General features: G+C 41.8%; 1 protein-coding gene across 2 annotated transcripts in view; it reads right to left on the bottom strand.

Annotated features, from left to right (window-relative positions):
• Positions 1–20344, bottom strand: part of PHC3 (polyhomeotic homolog 3) — a 590730-nt gene that overhangs the window by 330804 nt on the left and 239582 nt on the right. For both annotated transcript variants that reach the window (XM_085635115.1, XM_085635116.1), the window contains 2 exons: positions 17104–17993; positions 4403–4559 (listed from right to left, as the gene is read on the bottom strand). In XM_085635115.1, the coding sequence (XP_085491241.1) occupies positions 4403–4559; positions 17104–17993 (1047 nt within the window). The remainder of the gene's footprint in view (positions 1–4402; positions 4560–17103; positions 17994–20344) is intronic.

The raw sequence follows: 20344 nt of genomic DNA, 5'->3' as shown, positions 1-20344 counted from the left end.
GGGGGCACGTGCCCCGGGGTCCACCACCTCCCCAGGTCTATTACCAATGGGTGTGGGGGGGCCAAGTGCCAACCTCCCTGAGCCCTGCATGGCCCTGGGAACCGCCACCCCCCAGGGCCAACTCCAGCAATGCCCCAGGGTGCCCACCCCCGGGACACTGCAATTTACTATGGGATAGTTGGAGCACTGCTCCTGCCATACCTTAGCAAACAAGTGTGCTCGATTTGAACAAGCGAGAGCAAGAACATTTTTCTCTTGGTTGATCAAAGCAAAGCACACTTTGCTCTTTACACCCAGGGAGCTGCATGTCAGCAGCTCCCTGGGTGTAAAAAGCAATGCTGGCTCCCACAGGAGGAGTGAGCCAGCCGGGACCGCGGGGCATCAGGCACCCCCGCTGTCCCCAACATGATGACCATGGCGGGAGGGGGGGGGGGGAACTCGGCCCCCCTCCCTTGAAAAGAAGAAAAAAAAAAGAAAAGAAATGGCTGGGCCCTGGGGGATGGGGACCCAGGGACGAAATTGGCCTGGGGAGGGTGGCCATTACCTCCAGTAAGCCCCACACAGTGGGATTGCTGAGAGGTGGTCGCAGGTCATGCCCCTCTCTCCACCACCCTGCAAACCCGCTTCTTGGCGCACTGCTGGTGGGGGGATGAGGTCTCCTTGCCTCCTGAGGGATCAGGACTAAAGTGGACTTCATACCCTAAGCAGCAGTGCGTTAGGAGGCGCGTTTGCAGAGTGATGGAGAAAGTGGCCGTGGCCTCTGACCACCTCTCAGAAATCCAGCTGTGTGGGACTTACTGGAGGTAACAGGAGGGCTAATTGGCCCCCAAGGATCCTCAAGAGTCAAGAAGCCATCATCCCCCAAATAGTAGTGCGCCATGAGGCTCATTTGCAGAGTGGAGGAGAAAGAGGGTATGGTCACCGAAAACATCTCAGCAAACCCACTGTATGGGACTTGCAGGATGTAACAGGAGGGGACTTGGTCCCCAAGGACCCTCAATAGCTAATTCTTCATACCCCTACTAGTAGTGCGTCAGGATGTGCGTTTGCAGAGTGGTGGAGAATGAGGGCGTGGCCTATCAGATCTCAACACTCCTGCTGTATGGGACTTACTGGAGGTAACAGGTGGGGTAGTTGGCCCCCAGGACATCCTTGGGGCCCAACTACCCCTCCTGTTACCTCCAGTAAGTCCCACACAACAAGATTGCTGCGAAGTTGTCAGAGGCCACGCCCCCTTTTTCCACCACTCTGCCAACGTGCCTCCGGTGCACTATTAGTTGGACAATAAAGTCCCCTTGGGGGCCAAGAAGCCCTCTTGGTACCTCCTGTAAGTCCTATGCAGTGGAATTCTTGAGAGCTGGTCAGTGGCCAAGTCCCCTTTCTCCACCACTCTGCAAACGTGACTGCTAGTTAAAAAACCTTTGAAATCCACTAGAAACAACAATGGTTCCAGTGACGTTATAGTTAGGAATTAGCATTTAAAAAACCTTAAAATTTTACTGAAACAAACCAAAGGTTACAGGGATGTCATAGTTAGCAAACAGATTTTTTTTTTAAAACGTAGAAATTCACTATAACAAGAATTTGCAATGCAATAGGTCTCACGTTACTGATAGTTTGAGGTGTTGGAGTTGCAAATAATAATGCCAAGCCAATAGCTGATACTTTCAGTAATGCGAGACCTAGTGCATTGCAAATGGTTAAGTAGTAAGCCAGGAACAAGCATTGTATGTCTCAGTGCAGTACCACATGGTGCTCCTAGAGCTCCCTAGTGAGCAAGGCACCAGTACTGCTTGCCTAGTTGTAGTTCCGCAAGCTGCTCCTAGAGGTCTCTAGTGAACAAGGCACCAGCACTGCATGTCTAGGTGCAGTACTGCAAGCTGCTCCTAGAGGTCCCTAGTGTGCAAGGCACCAGCACTGCTTATCTAGGTGCAGTACCGCAAGCTGCTCCTATAGGTCCCTAGTGAGCAAAGCACCAACACTGCATGTCTAGTTGCAGTACGGCAAGCTGCTCCTAGAGGTCCCTAGTGAGCAAGGCACCAGCACTGCTTGTCTAGGTGCAGTACCACAAGCTGCTCCTAGAGGTCCCTAGCAAGGATAATAAACTTTTGGTCACATATGGTACTGCACCCTGCAAAAGATATGGTAAATCCACCGTACTCATAATGCATTGCATGCAAGACAGTACCACAAGTACATTCAAATAGCTATGTCCATATATACAATTAGTTGCTTTTAAATGTGATAAAAGAATTATTATATAAATTCCGGATTAGGTTGGACTCTATGTGGAGCGGATGAAGGGAAAGTTATAGACGGTCTAATATGAATGTGAGATATGCTAGCGAGTAAAGTAACCACTGCAAACTTAGTTTAGGGCCAAATAAGTGTCCTGCCTGAAGGCCTTTAAGAAAATAGAGCCTTGAGGCTGTAATTAAAACCTATGATGTAACAACACCTGTGACAGGGGGTGTTCTCATGGGAGGTTACAAGAAGAGACAAGGCGGTACTAAGGAGGGACTACAAAACCTAATGACCAATGAAAAGCCACATTCACAAAGGACAGGGACAGGAGCCAATTAAAAAGGAAGTAGGCAAAGCTTTATCCACATATCCTGAATACAGCATGTCTCGAAGAGACAGCGCAAGCGCTCCCTAGGCGGGACCTAAAAACCAAAGGTAACAGGGACGTTATAGTTAGGGCCATATTCTACTCATAGAAAACCAGAGAAATTCAGCTGTTATAGTTACTTGAGTTAAACTATAACTCGCGTCCCCTCAATGCACAGGTTATGACCTCACATATTACATTACTCATGATAAGGTCAGTGACATCACTGATGACATCTCAAATGACATCAGTGATGACATCATCCAGTGATTGTTTTTAAAATGTTTACGAGTGTTATATATATATATATATATATATATATATATATACACACTAAGGTGTATTGGTGAATCAGTTGGTGTATAAGTGTCTATATGGATGACTCAGAGGGTGCATGACTGATTGTATAAGTGTGATTAGGTGTCTCAGTGAATGTATTGATGAGTGACTGGTCATGTAAATGAGTGTATCTGTCAGTTGATGTCTAAGTGGGTATATGAGTGTGTTAGTAGGTACATGAATGGCTATATGGGTGATTGGTTGTCTGACTACCTCTATGGTTGTCTTGGTGTCTGTGTGTGTGGGTGAGGAGGTGTGTGACTGCCTGTATGGATGAGTGAGTGAGTGGGTGAGTCAATGGCTGTATGGGGTACTGTGTGCGTGTATCAGAAGCTGAATGGGTGAGTGAGTGTCTGTATGGCTGCGTCACTGACTGAGTGCATGTGTAAGTATGGGTGAGTAACTGGGTATTTGAAAGGCAGTATAGGTGAGTGATGGGGTATATAAGTGACTATGCATGAGTGAGTGAATGTGAGAGTGGCTATATGAATGAGTGCGTGCTTCTGGCACTAACTGTATAGGTGAGTGAATATGTGTTACTATTTGTGTACGTAAGTTGGTGTGTGTGTAACTGGTTGAGTAAGTGGCTGTATGGGTGAGTGTCTAGGGGTGTGAGTAGTTCTGTAGCTGACTCACTCAGTGTGTAAGTGCCTGTATGGGTGTATGAGTGGATATATCAATGGCTGTATTAGTGACTGAGTGGGTGTATGAGGGGCTGTATGGGTGAGCGAGTGAATGTGTGGGTAGCTCTATGAATCAGTGAGTGGGTGTGTAAGTACTGGTATGGCTCTGTGAATGGGTTTGTGAATGGTTGTGTGGGAGAGGAAGTGGGTGTATAAAAGATTCTTTAGAGGTGTGAGTGGGTGCATCACTGATGTCATGAGTGATGTAATGTGAGGTGTCATTAGTGATGCCACTGACCATGTCATCAGTGTTGTAATATGTGAGGTCATAAGCAGTGCATTGCGGGGAGCGAGTTACAGTTAACTCAGGTAACTATAATGGCTGAATTTCTCTGGTTTTGTATATATATGTGTGTGTGTCAGAAAACTAAGAAACAGGCAATAACTCTGCTGGAAGGGCGCCTTCTTCCCAGTGAGCCAGTTTCAGACAAAAAGGGGAGGCACACAAGTAAAGGTGCCTCTTCATAGGCGGAGAAAACACTTGCCATCAGAAATCTCCAAGGGCCCTCATCACTCCCGGTGAGAGATTTCAAGACAATCAACACCTTAGATTAAGGAAAAACAGTTATGATTAATGGTAGAATGTTGCCAAAATCACATCCATACTCAGGGGACCAGGAACTATGCTGCAATCTTGGTACTAAGACCACCATTACCTCTAAAGGTAAACTCTTAACACAGAGGATCACAATTCAATCACACGTAAGCAGCCCACATGCCCTATTTTCATGAATCACATTTCTAATATATAGAAATACCCAATAATCACCTGTCAAGTTATTTTCCGTGGCAACATCCTCTCCATTTCCTCTACAAACACACTGTGGAGATAAGGTGGGTGGTGTTGGAGTCCTCAATATATGGAGAGATTCATCTGTTTCAGCCTCTGCCATTTCTTCTCCAAGTGCTTCATTGACTTTATTAACCTAGAAGGAACATGAAGTACTTCATTATTTAACATAGATCCTCATGAGCAACTGGGTAAATTGCTATGCCTTACATTTGAATTAATACGCACTAAGTTCTAAGAAAGATCCATATATGAAGAAAGGCACAAAACCGCTGTAGAACCTTTTACAATGAGAGAAAAAAATATTCTGGAGAAGTGGAGGTCTTTCAGAAAAGATTATTTTTATACGCCACTATCCGACCAAAATAGAACTTGAAAATTGAGTGCAGCTAAAAAACATAAGCAAGAAATGGCAGTCTACAACCAGCAATAGAAATTTTCTGTAAGGTAATCTTCACGCAGCTATGCTGATTCAGAAATAATAACTAGGCAGAGCATTAAATGGTGTGACTAAATAAAAGGAAATGTTAGGAGGACAAATAAAACATTTACTGGCTTGTAAAATGGCACCACTTTGAATCTCCCACACTGAAAAAAACGTGCGAGCTCTGGTCAAAATGGGAAGTCCCTCTTTTTTGCGAAACGTGTTTTTTTAATGCCCTCAATGTAACGAAGCAAGAATAGTTATTAGAAAAATATGAATCTGCAGTGAAAATAAAACATTTTAGTGAATACTGGTTACTTCAATATATCACTATCTTTCATTCAAAATTCAAAAGGAATCATCGTTAATTTAAATATGTTTAATTTACACTAGTTTGTACACTGGAATGTGAGTGTGCTGTATATCTAGACTAACCTTCCTAAGGAGCCTAGGACTATTTTACATTACTAACACGGGCAGTCAAGTGTTTGATTGATTCTACTTCACACAGTGGTACTAAGACATTGTATGATGGATCGTGGGGCATAAGAGCCAATTAATTCTAGGTTTCACTGCCAACACGCACTAGGCCAGCCCTTACATGTGAACCTCCAAATCACTTCATTTCAATTAGCATCAATCCTTCCCACAGTACGTTTTTTGATATACTTGTTAAGATTTTAATCTGGCTCCTCAGTTTCAACAGTAGGTTCAGCAAAATCATTGACAGTTTGGAATAAAAAACATGAATAAGCAAATGTTCATTAGCTAAAAATAGCAATTTATTTAGTAGCAACTATCATTTTAAATAAAAATATTTTTTACCATATCTTTCAAGGTGATACTGCAAAACCACGGTTGACAACATTAAATGTCTCTCTGCCTGAGGCAACAAGAACACAAACTTTTAGTGAGAGCAGCACTTATGCCAAGGAGGATGATCTTGATGGCCAGTCTGGTTTGTTTAGCCAGGACCCTAGGCCTTGCCCTAAGGTTTCAAGATCAACTACATCTATGCCCATCCTGTCTCCATTACCTACATCGGTTCCCTCAAAAGCCTCATGCTACCCCACATTCCCAACAACAGTGGCCACCCTGTCATGGCTCCTGTAACAACCACAGCCATAACATATGCTGAACAGTCAGGACATTCTACTCCCATTGTCACCCTAGTCAAGGTTACTGGGTGATTTGGAAAGGGCTGGGGTAGGACCTGCTGCAGAGAGGTAGGCACAAGGTGCATTCATTATTGTCAACACCATTGCATAGAGATCTAATGGATGCAGATAAGTGCAGGAGGACCAACAAGGGGAACATTCATGACCTAAGGTCCGAGTATGATCTCATGATGGCCCAGAATGGTACCAAAGGAGCTCAAAATAATCTCCTGGAGCATCACGTGTGTCCTTAGTCTACATTCTGGGGTGGTGCAGAATGGCTACAGAACATTGACAGCAGCAATGACTAAGGGCCTGATCTTGGCAGATGGATTACCCCATAACAACGGTGACATATCCTATGGAATTTATATTTCGACGGACGGGATATCTGTCACCATTGCACCGGAGTAACCCGTCTGCCAAGATCTAAATCAGGCCGTAATTTAGCTGCCGCTTTCCACTGTCAAGACTATCTGCTGCCAGCTCATTAGAAGTATCTACAGTTGCCAGCTCCAGGTAAAGTGGGACACTGATTTACACACATTCACCGGTCACCAACCCCGTTAAAACTCAGGCTGCTTCAGTGGCTCTTAGGAGGAGTTGCTCATGTGGCCTTGTTGAGGACAACCTGCCACCAAGAGACGCAGAAGTGATGTTCTAACGTGCACGTCTGGACTATTCTCCACACATTTCACATCAGCTCATGGATTGTCTGGAAAAGGGCTCTAAACAACCGTTGTCTTAGTGTTAATTTCGCATCCAACATACAAGATAAATTATTTTGAGAATCTGAAAATCTTAAATCATGTTAAATAATGATAGTTATGTTTGAAACTATAAGATTATGAATAAACATAATGGGAATCATATGATGTTGGACAGTCGGATTGCCGCCCGACACCTCGGCGGTCCAGTGTCCGCCCGACAGGCAGCCGGTGGTTCGACCGGCCAATTATGATGTGCCCGCTGAGCGGAAAAGTACTCTATAACACTGCGGCATGTGCTGCGGCCCTATAGAGCACTTTGGGCACACTAATACATAGTGTGACAGGCACAATGTGGTGCCTGGCACACTGTGCATGAATGTGTGTGGGGGCACTACATGTGCGCCCCCCCCCCCGGGGCCCCTGAGCAGTGGCCTACAGGGGCCATGCTTAGGGCCCCCAAAGTCCCATTCCGTCTGCCTTTTCAATGCGGTCCCAAGTAGTCAGAAAGTGACAACCTAATCTCTATGGTGGTGTCTTTGTAGGCACCGCCTCCACTGTAGGGTTAGGATTCTGACCGTTCCCTCGATGGGATCCTACCCCCCCCACAACCTCTGCGATCCGACCGGCTGTGTCGTAATGCAGCGGCCGGACGAATGCCCTGTATGTTGGGTGGACTGCCACCAACAGCATGTTGGTGCAGTCCACCGACATCATAATATGGCCCAATCTGTGAAATGAGATCTTTCTAATATAATTATTCAAATTAGCAATGTTTTGTTACCATACATGCTCACATAAAATGTAATATATTGTAATGTAATATATTTTCTACTCATTTAGTCAACACAGACAATACACATTTCACATGAAATACATATTAATAAATAAAGAAATCTCTGTGTTTAACATTTACTATGGTTTCACAAATTTACATTTTAAAATAAGTGTTGGACATCCAAAAACTCAGCAAGAGCGATATACATACAGACCACGCAGAGAAGACAATATTTTGAAGCACAGACTGAAATAGAAAACATGTTATGAGGCACAATAACAAATAAAACAAATTATAAAATGCAAGGTATATAATACAAAGTCGGTGTTCTATTTCAGAAACTATTGGCCCTCTAAGTACAGTAGTAATATAAAAGCTAGTCTTCAGCCACACATTAGGCTGCCCTCATGTTTTCCACAGACATTAGACTCAGACACAGACATAAAATACACCAAATGTCCACAGACAGGTGAGAAATGTTAAAATCAAGTATACGTTCTAGACTTGTGTCAGGTAACTTTGGTGAAACTCGTGCACATTGTTTCCACATCCATTCTGGCAATTGGGGACTATTCTGAAGATAAGGAATTTTTGGTTAGAAGTATCAGAAATGTAATATTGCCATAATCTTCATAACAGGTGGGATGGCTGTCTGAATTCTCATGTCCGGCAAATGTTCAGATTAAAATTGTTGTGCCAGAGCTTCAATTGAGTACTTCTTAATGATATGTCTTTCATGCATGGTCTCTACATCCGGCATGGTTTGTAAGTTGATGTATCCTTATCAGTTTTGCCAGAGGTGGCTGACCCTATCTCCAACATATGAGTGCAACGTGTAAGTGCTGCAGGTACACACACGTTTGAAGTACATATTAAAATAAGAATGTATTTAGTAACATGTGTACATACACACACCTATAATGTGGCAAGAATAAAAGTAATTTATGAAGTTTATTTAATACTCCAAAAACAAATTAAATACACAAATATAAATGTAATAAACATTTTCAAAACTCAACCAAATTAGACACAAAATAACTGGCAATGCTTTTTCAATAAAATATTTTTTTTTTAAGTAGCAACCACATATATTTTTTAAATATAAAAAAATATGGATTGCCAAATATTCCATTGTAGTTTTTTTTTCATTTATCTAAGTTGACAGATATTAGATGTAGATCTACAGTTTGTTATGGGGATGTTCTAGTTGGTCTTGATGGAAGATTCCTTCAATAATATACTATCATCCTGCCACATTGTTACACATATATAATACTACAGTAGGTGCAGTCATTCACAGGTTAGATTTGTCCAGGCTGGGACCCAGCATGGCTGAAGGTGTAGGTGACATGGCCCCAAACTTCACTCCTGAGGAGTAGCCCATTCTTTTGGTGGGGAACCTGAGCAACTACAGCCAGCTATATGGACCAGAAGGGAATCAGGTAATCTACATATATTAATGTCACTTAAAGTTATAATTATTTAGTTATTATGAATTTTGTCAGTGACTGGACACTTTAACGCTAATGGATTAAATATAACATATATAAATATAACAATATTAAAAGCGCTGCAAACCCTATGATCCCCCAATTTGTGCTATGCACAAAATATACTACTAAATAAATTAATTGCCCTACCTGTTTGTCTAAACTTTGAGTTTGGTTACTCTACTTAACTTTTTATTTAACTTGGAATATTAAAAATACAGCGCCCAGGGCAACCACCCAGCTTTCACAAGTAAAAGCCAATGCCTGGCCAAAGACGCACACATTTATATTTTTAGGTCTCCCTGGAAGACTAATCTGGACCTGGTTTATGTTTGTAGAGAAATGTATGGAGGAATTGAGATGTAACATAGTCCCCAACCATTAATTATTGCCCAACACACACAATACTTAAAATCTGTTCCACTGTACTCTTTGGCATAAGGAAGCTGCTTGGTCGACTAGGGCAACCAACAATCTGAGGGAGAAATTGAATAACATCCTGATTGTCAAAAAGCATGTCATGTTTTGCTTTAAATAGCTCTTGAATGTCATTACTCATTTCGCAAATGGATCTATCTGAGTCAAGGGTGGCCCTAAGCCTTATGACAGGCAAGCCATTGGGGACTCTGCTGTTTATTACACTAAAGATGACATTGAAAAAGTTATTTTTGAGGACAGAGACTTTTTGAATAGAATACCCTCCACATAAAACAAGGGCCCTTAGTTTCAGTTTGCCTGAAGAGTTACTGTATCACAATGTGACACATATCCTGTACACATAATTACAAGTCTCATACTATACAATGCACCTGTAATAAGGTGGATATTCTATCCATTATGCTGTGATGGTGTAATTCAACCAACAAGTAAAAAACCTGCCAAAGAGTATGGTACTTAATGGAATCAGACAACAGAGAGATGGCCAAATGTAACCAAACATACACATTTAACAATAATCCTAAATCATAACAACGGGCCTGATTTTGAGATTGTTGGACGTGTTACTCCAAAATAACGTGACGGATATTCAGTCACCATTATTACATGTTTCGTAGTACATCATGCACTTGTAATAATTCGGATGGTATTTCCATTAATTTGTAACAGAGTAACTCATCTAACAAAAACCAAACAAGGCCAATGGTATGCAGTGCCTGGGAGAACCATCACATTTCGGCCCCGCGTCTCCTTAAACAACCTGAAAGACCCTCCCAGCAAATAAATAAAGTGGGTGTAGCAGTCAGTGATGCCCCGGATAGGTTGCATTCTGAAAGTAGCCTATCCAGTCTTGGATGGGGGGCTGAAGGCAATGAAGCAGTGACAAGAGGATGGGTTTATTTACTTAAAAAACATGTATATTACATTTAACCCTTCTTTACAACTTTCAGGGTGGAATATTAAGTAAAAAATGTCAATGATATAGTTATATTCCTATTACAAGTCCCATTAGATATAATATACATTTTATTCATGGTGTGGTGTATCCATCACATTTGTCATTGACTAAGCATAAAAAAGCCTGTAAATCAAGCCCTATATGTCTCCACAATTGATTCAGTGTCAAAGGTTCACAAAATTTGTGCATGAAGCTTGGCATCCTAACACGTATGCCCTAAATATGTGCACTGACATATGTATGTGTAGCCAACATTACTAGTCTATTTAAAAAAAATAAAGGGTGTGATTTATATTTTGTCGGACGGGCACTCCGTCACAAACGTGACCCATATCCTGTCTGCCTTATTATTTACTTATTTAGGGAGGTTTATATAGCATGGATTTGGGAAAAAGGGGGTGGTGATGGACAGAGTTTCTGAATGATGCAGAATACTCTTACCAAGTCAAGAGATCATGGTTTTAATCCATCACCGTTTTTTAGCTCACTACACCATCCCAGCTCAGAACCAGGCTACATGCAAATTAGTCTGTACCTGTCCCAGTGCATGATGGGAACAGGGCAAACCAAACTACCAAGCCAATTCTTATACTGGGAAGGAAACAAGCTTCCGGGGACCGGTTTCTGGCATCACAGCCTTTGTCGGCCCGGCTTGCCTGAATCCTGATGGTGCAATGAGCAAGGGACTCACGTCTGAGCATACCCTCCCACACAAAGTGTGGATAAAATCGATTTGGGAAAAAGGGGGTGGTGATGGACAGAGTTTCTGAATGATGCAGAATACTCTTACCAAGTCAAGAGATCATGGTTTTAATCCATCACCGTTTTTTAGCTCACTGCACCATCCCAGCTCAGAACCAGGCTACATGCAAATTAGTCTGTACTTGTCCCAGTGCATGATGGGAACAGGGCAAACCAAACTACCAAGCCAATTCTTATACTGGGAAGGAAACAAGCTTCCGGGGACCGGTTTCTGGCATCACAGCCTTCGTCGGCCCGGCTTGCCTGAATCCTGATGGTGCAATGAGCAAGGGACTCACGTCTGAGCATACCCTCCCACACTAAGTGTGGATAAAATCGATTTGGGAAAAAGGGGGTGGTGATGGACAGAGTTTCTGAATGATGCAGAATACTCTTACTAAGTCAAGAGATCATGGTTTTAATCCATCACCGTTTTTTAGCTCACTGCACCATCCCAGCTCAGAGCAAGGGACTCACGTCTGAGCATACCCTCCCACACCTGTTCCCATCATGCACTGGGACAGGTACAGACTAATTTGCATGTAGCCAGGTTCTGAGCTGGGATGGTGCTGTGAGCTAAAAAACGGTGATGGATTAAAACCATGATCTCTTGACTTGGTTAGAGTATTCTGCATCATTCAGAAACTCTGTCCATCACCACCCCCTTTTCCCCAATCGGTTCATATAGCATGAACATGACCCGTTCGGGTAGTAGAGCGCTGTACAAATAGCAAATGAGTTAAAATCAAAAGAATGTAAAAAGGAACTAGCCGCAAACAGATAGAGATACAAATAGCAAATGCTGTTAAATAGCAATCAAGTCAAACATAAAATTGCATAAAGGAACAAGCAAGAAATATACAAAAATATACAATGTAACAAACAACTTAGTAGATTCAGGATCCAGAGATACATGCAGGAAAAATAGTTAAGCTGAGTGACTTCAGTTCTACTATTGAAGGTATCTATTCAGCAACAACAGTTTTACTTCTTTTTTTAAATAGGTAGTTGAGGGGTTGGATCTGGTTTCGGGAGGTATTGCGTTCCATAGTCTTGGAGCAAGACTGGGAAAGGAACGGTTATACGTTTTCTTTTTGTTGAACTTCTGTGGCTTCAACACTAAGGAATTAGTACTTCTTTGGGTACGACTCCCACCAGATAGTTCAAAGTGTTGTGACAGGTAGATAGGAGCGTTATGATAAAGAACCTTATGAATCATGCAAGCTATCTTCAACTTAATCCTTGCTTCAAATGGGAGCCATTTCAGTTGTTTTAGATCTGGTGGAATGTGGTCACATTTACTAGAACCTGTGGTGATCCTCACAGCTGAGATCAGAGTGTCTCTTAATGAAGCAATCTGCAAGAGTGGCACTCCCATAATCTAATCAAGAGGTGACTTGGGATTGGACTGCTAACTAAAAGTCATCCTGGGGCAAGAAGGGTTTGATTTTCCTTAGTGCGTACAGTTGGTAATTGGCTCTTTTGGTAGTTGCACTGATGTGATCTTGCATATTCAGTTGTTTGTCCAATGTTATGCCTAATGGTCTAGTGGAATCAATACCGTGGGGCGCAGTTGAGCGCTGTAAATAGTTTGAGCCATTCATCTATGGGGGTAGAGTGATTGTGGTGGGTGATCATGAGAAATTCTGTCTTGAGTGTTTAGCAAAAGGTAATTGCGGGGTAATCATTGTTGGGTTTTCAGTAGGACGCAGTTAAGAGTTTTGATATATTCAGGTGAGGATATTTTAAAGTATAATTCTGGATCATCAGCGTACATGTGGTAATGTATGTTTAAAAGTTTCAGAATTGTGGTAAGCGGTTCCACGAACAAGTTGAATAGCGTGGGTGAGAGTGTGGATCTTTGAGATACTCCAATCAAGACCAGAGTAATGTCAAACAGGGTTTGATTGATTTTGATTTGTTGAACTCTATTGTGAAGGAAAAAGGAAAACCAGCTTAACATAGACCAGATAACCCCATCCTTTTCTCCCAAAGCTCAATCATGTTGTCATGTTTGACTGTATCAAACGCAGATGAGAGATCAAGAAGTATAAACAGGCAAGGTTAGTTCTGATTAGTTGTCTAAGGGCGCCCTCTTCAATGTGTGATCAAGCTGATTCAGTACTAAGCCTCGTTCTGAAGCCAGATTGGTAGTGGTCAAGGAGATGAAACTGCTCGTTGTGGTTGCAGAGTAGTAAATGTAAGCATTTATCTAGTAGTTTGCTAGTGTCATGATGTTAGACATCGGACAGAAATTGTTGAGGTCAGACAAGTCTGCGTTAGGTTTATGTAGGATTGGGGTATCCTGTACTATCTTTTGGCAATCAGGAATCATGCCCTGGGAGAGAGCTGCATTGACAAACTTAGACCAAAGTGGGAGTATAGAAGATCTAAGCTACTTGATGAGCTTGTTGGGCAGAGGATCCTTGAAGTCACTTTTAATAAGGAGGACAGGACAGCTGTCACATTTATGATGGCGTAAGCTTTCTGCCAATCTATATATCATATCTTAAATATTAGCTGATACTATGATGAAGATGTAAATAACCACTGAAAACATGAATGAGATCCCATCTGCTGTCTGATAAGTAACATAGGATTTTTTTTCAGTACATTTTTACTGAAGAATTTTCATACAAGTGAGTAGGATGGGGAGAATCAGAGGATCAACAACATCAACATAAAATTGCAGCAGAAAAGAACATGAATATACCGTAGGAAAAATACCTGCAGACATACACTAAAAAAAAGACAGTACACTGATATATTGCATGAAAAAATAACAATGATGAAAATATTTTGAATGAGTTACTAAATTGTCTGATTGCCTAATTCCCACAAACATAAGCAACGTATCGCTACTTTGTCCAACCTACTTGTTGGAGAATCTTAAAAAGTGAGAGCAGAGAAAACAATAACAATAAAAAGAGCAGAGAAGATAGAGAATTAGGGGATAAAGTCAGAAAGTCCAGGAGTTGTCACGCATAAATCATGATTGAGAGACAACATGTAGAGTCACTGAGCAAGCTTTGCTGGAGCTTGGGGTAAACATTGTCATATAGGAGTCAAGCAAGGATCATATTTTCTGCGATACTATAGGGTTATTCTCTATCAACGGCTGCATGAAGGGAGTGCTACTGAGGTATGTGGCCCAGGCCCACAAGGTGTGGAATGAAACAAGGTCAAGGTTTTTCCAGTCCTTCAGGATCACCTTGATAGCTATTGTTAGCAAAAGGTCCAAAAGGGATAAATCTAGTTCTGGTAATGATAACAGGTTACTGGCTGCATGTGGATCCAGTATAATCGTACTGAAAGCTAACTTAATATTCTTATAGAAAATTTTGGATAATTGAGAAAATGTGGTATGGCATGGGCACTTATGTTCAGGATCACCACATTCTATTTTACAAGACCAACACATGTTAGTGCCTGAGAGGTGTAATTAAAACTATTTGTCAGGAGTCCAATAAAGAAAAAAGGAAACAAAAAGTTTTGTATGGGTAAGAAAGGGAATACATTTGTGGCAAAGGAGGTGAGAACAGACTTTGGTACACGTCTGTAAGGACTTGGGGGGTTGGTGGGGATGGTCAATGGTATGGGACTGAAGGTACTTAGATCATTTAACTTTGATGGGTAAGGGGGAAGACCATAGTGGTGTGCAATGAAGTTTGTAGATCATTGATGCAATACGACCAAACTTAAGGCATTAACAGAGAAAGAAGGCAAGATGTGGAGGCTGTAGAGGGGTTAGTTTAGACATTTCTGCTTTAATCTTCAGAAACTTGTAAAAGTCACGATTATCCAGGGCAAATTTGTGTTGTAAAGTGGCAATGGGAAGTGGTTCATCGATGCAGTATAGGTCGCCTACGAGGTTCATGTCTTTAGCTGCCAATGAGAGGCCAATCAGCACTGAGAACAATGTAGCTGTTTTTTTGTTTGTTCCGTAGAGACATGTAAGTGGATTTATTAAAGTTACTGCCCAGATGTTGGTCTGCTAATTTTAATGCATTCTGCTGACCTAAGATAATACTTTGTGAGTATTCAAGTGGTTCTTTAGTCTTTGAGATTAAAGCGATCAGGGAGTAAGGGTCGCATAGATGCTACTCTATGACTAACCACGCAGGGCTCATAGGAGGTGGTTGTATTCAATGGTAACCCTGAGCAGCCAAGAAGGCAATTTGGGAAGTCCGCACCCTCCTTCATTAGAGTCCAACCTAAGCTTTTTATGAGCAATCCTCAGTTTCTTAGTATTGCATAAGAATGTGGCAATAAGTAACATAGGTATAAATGCCATGGTAACATTGCCAATGGGATATCTGTCACATTACTAATGGAGTATCCCCTCCAAATGACTAGAAAACAGTCCATTCATCAGGTAGCTCATGAGACTCACAATCTTGTGGTGTGCATTGAAAGTGTTTGGCATACCCATATCTCTATTAAGCATACTGTGCTGCCACTAAAGTGCTAATAAAAATAACATGTGACATGGATATTATCCAATTCGTAATATTCGGGATGTATTTTTCATTGTACATCCAGGATTTTGGCAAGTGTATGAACACACTAATGTCAAAAAGGTGGATCGCACACATGCACACACACTCTCTCTCTCTCCCTCTCTCTCTCTCCCTCTCTCTCTCTCTCTCTGTTCAAGATTAGTTCCATATAATCCTGAAAGTATGATAGCAGATAATTATAAACGTGAATGCTGGGCATTGGCTAGGAGTCAATATCATTCACAGAACATTGCAGTCAATAATATAATAATAATAAAAAAATACCAATATGTGCTTGATTTTGCGCTTGGCAAGTGAGATACCACTTCACAGAGGTGGCAGAATATGCATACACTCCAATGCATATACATTTCAAATGTATTAATATGCATCTGACTTGTAATGTGTTGAAACAAATGTATGTCACATTTGCCACAGATTGTCCTGTTCGTAAAACTATACAGATATGACACAGAGTTTTAGACTGGTAAACAATTATTCATACTTAGAAAATGTTAGCTTTGATTGAAATGAGTACATTAACAGATATTCTGCATGATTTTAAGGTTTGATGATGGGTATTCAGTCACAGAATGACCGATATACCATGCACCTTATTACACGTGTTAAATAACATAATGCACTTTTAATAAGACAGATGGGATATCCATGACGTTTGTGACAGAGCAACTAATCTGCGAAAATCAAAAAAGGCCTTATGATGGCACATTGTGTGCCCTTTCTTCAGATTATTAAGCTACAATGTATTAGTTGTGCACCTCTTCAATTAGTGTACATTCTGTTACTTACCTATGTAGTATGTAACTGATAAGTGCATGTTTGCTTTCAGCAAACAAGGAACATACTGGCCACAATTCACAGTACTTGCAGCTAGGACATACTGGTGACACAGAGGGTGAGAGGGATGCCCAGAAGACCACTTCACCATCTGATTCACTGGCTTTCAACTCTATGGCAGCCACCATCACTCACTATACCCCTCATTCCAGTCTCCTCGGAGTCAAGCCAGCATGTTCGCCCCGGCACCTATCCCACTTTTCCCATCCCACCAGCATTGGTGTCAGAGGACGCAATGTATGTTCCGGGGAACCTCTATGGCGGCCAGACAGCATTGTTACTCTCTGAGCCCTGCCAGTTGGATTCATGTAATTTGATGGATAGCTCTGCTCTAAGGAATGACAGTGAGGTAAGTATGACATAAGGAACAGCTCTTTGACCACAAGCCTGAGCCCGTAAGATCTATATGATCTGGTAGATAGGCTGTCTACAGACCAATGAAATAAGGCCTGTGAAACCTGCTGCCTACACACATTTGCAGTACCTACCATAGTACTACCCAATATGCTGGCATTAAGAAGAAGTATTCAGAAAACTGGGCATTTTTATCTCAGTCTACTGTTGCTTCAAATGTTTTAGGAAACAATAATACAATGCTTAAAGAAATAGGAAACGCTTCTAAACACTTACCACAGGTGGTTCAACTGCTATTGATGGCTTGACTTGAAGGTTTACAGCGACGGTCTGTGGGGGTTGCATTGTGTGAAATGGCAACTGGACCAATGCTTCTGCAGCAGGAAGTTCATCCTCTGAAATTAAGGTATTGTGTACCAGAACCTTCCTTGGTGACAGTATTTCAGGCTTCATTGGTTCACCTTGCGTAGACTTTAGTGACATGCTTTGAACACTGGCAGGAAATGATACAGACAGTGGCATAGCAGGAGAAATTAAGGCTGGAGTTGAACATGTGGTAGAATGCTGTTCATGCAAAGGCGGTGCAATGTCTTGTCCTGATGTTGCCACTTTTGCCTGTTGTATTGGTCCAAAATGTACGAGTGAAGGTAGCGCAGATGGAACATGACTTGGGAATGACAGCTGTTGCTCTTGAAGTGCACCACTAGAAGTGCATTTCTGAGGATTCTGCAAATGTTGGCAAGATGAAGGCACAAAACATTGCGATTGTGAGTGCACAATAATGGAGGGCGATTTACTAGGTGAGTGAGATGGTGGTGGCGAAACAACTACAGAATTCTGTGGAGACCGAGGCTGAGTTGTAGACTCCGTTAAAGAGGATAAATTAGTTTGAACACATGAGCTCTGATGTGACGTAATATTTCCAGAAACGGGTGCTTCTGTATGGCTGTGCAGTGCAACACAGTGTGTTGGCGTTGGAGAATCCAGTGGCGGACTATGAAATGCAGTATTTTGAATCTGCTGTTGCTGCATTGATTGTATTTGCTGCGATTGCTCATGCTGCTGCTGCTGTACAAACTGATAGCGAGGCCCCTTCGAAGATACTGACTGAGAAGAAATGTGAGGTTGTTTTACCAGGGAATGGGTTTCAACAGGTACAAATGCGGCTGAAAAGGAAAATATGAAAGGGGAAGAATTATTTACGAATTACCAGATGATGTCCCTTCACTACCTCCCTGCTACACAACATCCCCAAGAGATGTGCTCTCACTGGAGCCAAACATGTTACATCCTGATTGTAGCCCCAACAACAAATACTACATTTCTGCTCATACTGCACATGTATGTGTTCACCAGAGCAACTATCTATGTCATGCTACATGGCAGCACCGGATCTCCATTTCCTTTTTCCCAACACTGAGGGAAATGATCTATAGAGGGGCCTAAAGTATTGTCCATCGAGATGACTCCTCACAGAATGACTGCACAACATTGTCTGAATCAATTTCTGCTCTAATTTTCAAAAATTTCATTTCGTAATAGTTTTAATCATGATTTAGTATTCGATTATGATTAATGGATGTCAATTATTTCTTGACGCAGTTTAACTGATACATAAATTACGATGACTACACAATACTGATTCAGTACCCTGCACCTTTTCACATAATTATTTGAAGGTAATCTTAATCAGTAACTATTCTTAAAGAAACAGACAAAGAACGCTTAGTTTTGATTTCACATGTTTGCTACTCACAGTACAACTGTTTTGCATAAGCAAAGGAGTGATCCATGTTTCCAGGAAGTACTTAATAAAGGGGTTCTGTTGTTTACCTAAGATCTCTTAAATAAAACCACTAGTATCTATTACCAACCATCAATTCCAGTAAACCTAAGTAACTAGATGTCATGTCAATAAATCTCATTTACCAGTTATGGCTAGGCAAAAAAGTGCAAGTATTAAAAGCACAATATAACTGTACAATAGACCATTTAGAAAACTGCTTGCCTAGAACTACTAATCCAATTACTTGGATTGAATTATTCCTTCAATAAAAGAATCAGAACCCTGAACTATATGGTCCAGGCCCCTTGATACTGGTGATTTTATGAATTAATTTAGTCTCCTTTTTTGGATCACATTTGTTCACTTTTTCTACCTGTTGTGTTTGCCTAGTGCCACCAAAGTTTGAAGCATTTTGATTCCGGTTACGCACATCCTTAATATGTGATGCTACTTGATGAAGTTCATGTTTGTATTTGAAGCATATGCATGCTCTTAAACTGGTTGTTTTAACTTTAATATTGTGCTTCCTACTATCCAGTTCTGTACTCCACCGCCTAAATGCAATCAATGTTTGTCAACAAAAATAAAAATCCATGTAACAGAATTTAAGAAGAAATTATTGTGCTGAAGATGACGCACCCATGCTTCAAATCTTTCTTTTTTTCTTGACTATGCAATTACAGATGTCAAACTGCCACTGATAACTGTTGCTTAGCTTGATGGTAGCTGTTCCTGACCCTCTCCTCTGCATTTCACAGAAGCATCCCAATTACCCCAGTTCCCTAAAAAGTGTGGTGATCTCTAAAGGTTTTGCTCATCTGGACTGCATCCCTGGTTGTTTTAGAAATGTGAGGACCATCCAGAACCCGATGGACTGGGACTTCCCTGAGATGCTATGGGGAGTGAAATTCGGATTGTAACAATCCAGATGTTTCAAAGTAAGAATGACGCAGTAGATGCCAGTTTGCACAGCGTGACGAGAAACCAAAAGATAATGGGTCGTTTTTAAAGGGTCACAAGAATGGATGCAGTGGAGGAGACAAGGAAGCCATTCCAATCCAACCCAGAGATGGCTACAACATATTATGGCTCTAGGCCAGGCACAAGGCCATCTAAAGCGTAATTGACCTAACAAGCCTCAAACCACAAAACAAACCAACAAATGTAGAGCTAGTTTCTATGGAGGAAAGGCAAGAAACAAAAACAGAAATCCCTCTCAAGATCTAGGAATACCCAGAACCCATCTTTGCAGAAACATGAAGCTACCTGACATGCAGGATACTGGGCATAGTCACACAATTATACAATCCCAGGCTTTAGGTCCTTTCCAGGTTATTCCTGGAGTCTATTGATATGGAGTCTACTGCCACTACAGACAGCTTCAAGTTCTCTTCTGGTAACGTGAAGCTGAAGGTAGAAGGGGAATCCAGGAGAGTCCCACTTGGCCTAAGGGACAATCTCAGCATGGACTGCCTGCTGTGAAAGAATCTATCCAAGATGTAGGGGCCAGACTGAGTCAGAGCTAGCCAGGTCATAGGCCACAATTAGAGTAACCTTCAGTGATGTCTGGATCCCTAAGAGCAGATGATCAACGGTAATGTCCAGGAACTGCAGAGATGCCATTGTCACACTGTAAGTTGCTGGCAGGGAACCCGATGTTAAGACTTCTGCCAGACATTAATGAGTTGCTTGAGGTCTTGAGCCTGGAGGTCTCAATAATCCCGAGTTTGC

Source organism: Triturus cristatus, chromosome 11 (genome assembly GCF_964204655.1).
Source record: "Triturus cristatus chromosome 11, aTriCri1.1, whole genome shotgun sequence".
NCBI lineage: Eukaryota > Metazoa > Chordata > Amphibia > Caudata > Salamandridae > Triturus > Triturus cristatus.
Note: the sequence above shows the minus strand (reverse complement) of the source record. Positions and strands in the feature narration are given on the sequence as shown.